Source organism: Carettochelys insculpta, chromosome 8 (assembly GCF_033958435.1).
Source record: "Carettochelys insculpta isolate YL-2023 chromosome 8, ASM3395843v1, whole genome shotgun sequence".
In the NCBI taxonomy this organism is placed as follows: Eukaryota; Metazoa; Chordata; order Testudines; family Carettochelyidae; genus Carettochelys; species Carettochelys insculpta.
The window spans coordinates 5263021-5268697 of record NC_134144.1 but is presented as its reverse complement, the minus strand read 5'-3'; the positions used below and the strand labels follow the sequence as shown (position 1 = coordinate 5268697).

The following is a 5677-nucleotide window of genomic DNA, read 5'->3' as shown; positions in this document are numbered from 1 at the left end:
GGAGAAGCAAAGACACACTCTGCTCCAAGCAAGAGGCAAAGCAGCTCTGAGACACAAGGGATCACTAAAGCAACTTTCCAGCAAGTACCTCGTAAGGTAAGGGCGGTAAGCCTGGCGCCTCTCAATACTACATGCTTTCTCTTTGCTGAGTGATTAGATTGTGGTCTATGGCAGATGGCAAGGAATGAATGTTGTGCAACCTGTGTTACATCTCTGGTGTATTACTATTGGCCGATTATTTAAACAGAAAGCCCTCTGATGCAAGAATCTTTTCCTGGAGAAAATCAGATTTCAGGTTGCTGTGATTGGTAGGGTATTTTAGTTTTGCTTCTGGAGAATGATCAGGTATTTGAGAAAAGTGTTTACCGATCCCCCAAACTTTCGCAAATCATATTTCATACAAAAATGTGTGGTATAAGAATAGTTCAGTCTCCATGTTACGGAACAGAGACAATGCCATGTAACATAGGAAACCAGCAATAACATGTACAAGTTGGACCTCTTCTAAGAGCCCAGTGAGCAGTGGGAGTGTTGGAAAGTCTGCCAGACAATTTTGACCCCGCCGTGGTCCAGCAAAGTTTCTCCTTCGGCACCGGTCACGTTCTGAGGATGTCAGACTAGAGAGGTTCGACCTATACAACGGCTATCAAGTTTCAGATGGTCAAAAATAGCCACAAGCCTGAACATTATGCATCAGAACTTTGTGGCACCTGGCAGATATATATGCACAAAATTTAGGATTAGTTCACACTTTGCTAAAAGAAGCAGGGTTAAATTTGTAACACGTGATGTAAAAATGCACCCTTCTCCAAACAGTAGCTGCTTTATTGTTGACTACATAATGTGCGAGTCTGAACAGTGGTCTGAAAAGAATAGAAATTACTGCTCATTGTCTTGGATTTTTGCAAACTATCCCTTTTGTCAGCTGTTCAGTGCACCAGTCAGTCAAACGAACAGATTGGTTTGAGGAAGGCTTGAAATATTAACAATTACTTCAGTTCCCAGAGCTCAATAGGAAGCCACAAATCAGAGTCAAGCATTTCCTATGTTGGCTGCAGCAGAATTAAAACAGAAAGTGCTCAATGTACATCGGTGATAGGAACTGCGAAGTTGCGACTTAAAGCGAAAAGTGTAAAAATGAGGAATTTGCCCCCATAAGAAATAACGGCAGTAGAGGGCGATAGGGACTGTAAGAGGCTAAATTTTGCCTATGTGGTTATCTAAACCCTAATGTACCACTCCGTTACTGTACCAGACATTTAAAGCATTTCAAACAAAGTATAAAGAAATAATTCTAACCCCAAGTACATTTTTAAATCATTTTTACCCCATGTGCCATTTTTTTACCTGCCGTCACCATCCATAAATTTAAAGCATTTCAGGCAACACGTAAAGAATTTATCCTAACTCAAAATACATTTTTAAACCATTTTTATCCCACGTGCAATGTGAGACAGAAGAGCGTCGCAGAGGATGCTGGGTGGGCACGCTAATTTTTCCGTTTTCTAAATGACGCAGTGACTTAAGTGCAAGGGATTTTTACGTTGTGTTCCTCAAAGTTTCAGCGGTGTATATGTGAAACAAGGTATATTGGAGCGACTTCTGTTGAGGATTGACTGTATCATTTTAAAGGACAGTGAAAGAAAGCGAATTAGGTTTGTGTCCACCGCAGGCCTAGCTCATGCAACATCCTCCCACTCTCTAGCGGGTAAGTCCTGCAGGGTGGCATGTCAGTGATGTATCTCTCCCGTTCTGTCTTCGTTAGGAACAATGAGGAACATGGGTTACAAAATTCTGCTTGCTCTGGCTCTCTGGATGGTGACTACAGAGGCTTTTCCCAAAGATGCTCTGAGGACAAAATGCCACCTCACAAAATACAAGTCACTGCCGCACCAGGAACTGGAGGCCTTCAAGAAAGCCAAGGACAAATTTGTAAGTGAAAAAACCACAGTGAGCAACAACAGCACAACAAACTCTAGGCTGTAGTCTGAGCAATGGTCCCCTCTGCCTGGCCCTTGGGACACAAGGAAGGAGCTCAAAACAAACTATTGGGAAGGATTTTGTTTGGCCTTTCTCCTGTCTCTAGCAGCTTCCTGGCACGCACCAGGACCAGTGTTCCCTGTAAGCTGAGCCCTTAGGCAGCCACCCCCAGGAGAGATTCAGGTGCCGCCCAGCTGATTATCAGAGCACCCACAGCCAGCAGCTTGTTTCTACTGGTGGGGCAGATCTCCACTTGTCTTGGTGCACGTAACAAAACTTATTTGACCCCTGGATGGGAAAAATAGAGGGAACGCTGACCAGGACTTGAACACAGCAGGGAGGTGTAGCTCCTGCTGAACTCAGGTCCTTTCCTCACTGGAGTAGGACAACACAGCACAGTTTAAACTTCATCATGAATATCCTTGTGATATCCCTTGGGGGTGCCAACCCAAGAGGTGCCAGGGAGGCATGTGATATCTGCATCTCTTCTTGCAGCACATCACCAGTGGATAGAACTGAGGGTAAGAACGAGCAGAGGTTTGGTCCTGACCCTACATACATGAGTCTATGTTCTTTCCTTCCACCTCCCAGGAGGACACTTTGCTGTTGTCAGACCGAAAATGCAACACCAGGATTTTCCATCGGGACTGGGAAGTCAAAGAGTTGTCGGTAAGAAAAATCTCACCCCAGGGTGGAAGGTCACCTGCTAGCAGATGTTTCTTTCTTAACATATCTCCCTTCCTGTCTGAGTCTGGCTTCCCTTGTCCTTGTGCTCACCTGCTGCATGAAACTCCAACCATGGACTTCTGGCAGGTTAGGCTGAAGTCACCCATTTAGCCAGGATCGTGCCAGATCTGACTGTGGCTCTTCTCCTATAGAAATAAGGGTCACCCTCACTTTCAGCTCAGGGGCCTTGCTGTTGGCTAGACACAGGTGTCAAAAAGAGGTGTGGCCATGTCTACCTGTGAGAATCTCTAGTTTGATAGGTGCTCAGTGGCGCACCTTTCTCCCACAGACACTGTCTTACCTAATAGCTTCTCCCCCCAGGTGCACGATCGAGTGAGCCTCGTAGAGAATGAGCTGGATTTTACCATTAAGGTGTTGGAGAAGGTTGAGGACCCTGATCTGGCCAAGCTGCTGCGAAGGCCGCTAGAAATCGTGAAGCAGATCAGAGAGCACATGACGGGCTGTGTGAGTACCGAGTGCCAGATTTCTCTGTCTGTGCCCAATGGGATTCCCTTCAAGAGGAACCGTTAGGAATTTCCCCAGTGCTTGTCCTTGTACAGTTTGAACCTCTCTAGTCCGGCACCCTTGGGATCTGACTGGTGCCGGATGAGAGAATTTGCAGGACCATGGGAGATCTATATTTCCTTGCACATTACCAACACTGCCACTGCTTACTGGGCCCTTAGAAGACATTTAGGGGTAATTTACAGCTAAATAACTGCACAGAACCCTGAGAGCCAGGACTGGTGGCTGGAAACAAACTTTATGGGACCATGGGAAACTTGGCCACACTCATGATAAGTGGGCAGCCAGCCCACTAAACTCATGCCAGATTCGGGATGTTGCTGGACGAGAGAGTGCTGGATTAGAGAGGTTCAACATGTGCCCACAAATACTCACCTGCTGCTCTTGCTTTGGGCCCATCCCTACATGGGACATTGAAACGGGGGGTATTTGATATGAAATGCACCAGGGTGCCCCCCAAGACTCGGTCAAGGCAGGAGAGAACGGTCCACTTTTGGCTGAAATGTCTGTGCACCAACCTGTCTGTCTCAATCTGGTTTTCAGGCCAGACCAAGGCATTCTCATTCACGCTCCAAGATGCTGAACGATTGGCTCCAAAATTTGCTGGCAAGCAAAGAGAAGGTGAGTAGCCTGCAGTGACACACACACGCTACCGTGATGCTACAGCAATAGCTTACGTAGAGTTTAAATTATGCTGCATTAGCCCATGAAACTGCAGTTTGCACATGCATCTGCTTGGGTTACGGAGATCAATATTACGCTATTTTCAATTCTCACCCTCCTTCCACATCCTCTGTGCACCTCATAGCTACACACCTGCCCCCTAATTATGCAACATACCTGTGCTCACTTGAATTTAATGCCCTTCGCCCTTCCTGTGGTAAATATCCTCTTGTTTCCCAGGAAACACCTGCCTGCCTGGAAGCCTCTGTGATCCTCAACTTCTTCCGACTGCTGAACGAAGACTTGAGGTGCGCGGCCTCCATGGAGCTTTGCGTGTAGCCGTCTGGTCTCTGCAGTGGCTTGTGCGTTCACCTCCACAGAGATGGGAGAGTCCCTGACGTGGGGGCGCCAAATTCGTATTATGAGAAGACGTGTGTGAACGAGGAACATTCATCTTCTCATTCTGGCTGCTGGTCATGTGTTACCAACCAAACTGATTCCATCCTTTGCTACCGAAGAATTACACAACATTCGGTCTCTACTCCAAATTGCTCCAATTTCCAACCTGCGTGGCCCTCTAGACTCCTTGGAGGAGCATTTGTCATCCCAGTTCAAATGTAGGACTCCCAGGATATTATTTATTAAATGTATTCTTATGGTCATTATGTAAATGCAGGATGGTCAGTATAACGTGTCCAAAACTATGGGAAACATTTAATACGCTTTGATTTAAAAAAAAATGTGCTCCTATTCTGAGATTTACATACTAGTCACTGCTTCAGATCACTTTGACATGAGCTCAGGAAAATGAATTAATATTGAAGTGTTGAAGTTTGATTGTACATATCGTCCACAGGTGTATTTATATAGAGTATATTTTTATCTCAATGTTTTTTACACACTATTACCCTCGTCAGAAGTGTAATTGATTTGTATAACTTCCACACTTGAACAAAAATGTTATTTATTGTGGATTGTCTATCTATTTATTTTTATATATTTATCTATGAATAAGATTGGACCTTTTTATATGCAATTATGAACCAATAAAATTATCATCCCAGGTCTTGTCATTCCTGTCTTTTAATTAGAAGCCTTTTTTAAAACAGAAAAGTGGGGATCTTGTAGTCCTGAGGTCCAGTCCTTTGCAGCAGTAGGTTCCCCAAGTGATTTCACAGATGGGTAACTAAAAGACAAGAGGTCAGAATCCCTGGGAGTAAGACGCTCACCAGGAAGGACACGTACAGGGTAAGTCCTAGACAAACAGTTTCTGAGTTAGATGCAGCTGGAAACCGAGATCCAAACAGTAGGAAAGAACAACAGAAGAAGCTGTAAAGCTGAAGAAAGAAGTACTCTGCATAGTCTTTCTCAGCCAGCTTCTCCACCCAATAGGCCAATCACCCCCAGATCAATTGAAACAATTCCTTGCTAGGCCTGGAAGACCCAGAGGGTGTGAAGTCCCTGAGGGGGGGTGAAGTCCCTCACAGAGGTGGTTTGAATGGCTACAACTAAAGAGACATGCCCTACTTCCTCGGTATGCAATTACAACCACTCCTTCTGCTGACTACGAAAGTATCCTTATCCTGGAAGCGAATCAAGCCGAGCCCTTGGCCTGCCTTTGGTAATCTGTCCCTTTTTGAAGGGGAGGATTCAGTATTGATTCCTAGGTCCCACTCCACTGGCAGCAGGTCAGGCTTGCTGACAAGTATCAGAGAGGTGGCCATGTTAGTCTGTATCTTCGAGAACAACAAGGAGTCCAGTGACACCTTACAGACTAACAGAT

At 45.4% G+C, this 5677-nt stretch overlaps 1 protein-coding gene across 1 annotated transcript; it reads left to right on the top strand.

The window, feature by feature from the left end:
• On the top strand, nucleotides 1-4949 carry LOC142017092 (interferon lambda-3-like). The gene is made up of 6 exons (XM_075001742.1): nucleotides 1-96; nucleotides 1766-1932; nucleotides 2572-2649; nucleotides 3028-3171; nucleotides 3775-3852; nucleotides 4135-4949. The coding sequence occupies exons 2-6, from the start codon at nucleotides 1771-1773 to the stop codon at nucleotides 4231-4233; spliced, it is 561 nt and encodes a 186-aa protein (XP_074857843.1). The 5' UTR covers nucleotides 1-96; nucleotides 1766-1770; the 3' UTR covers nucleotides 4234-4949.
• Nucleotides 4950-5677: the final 728 nt, after the last annotated feature.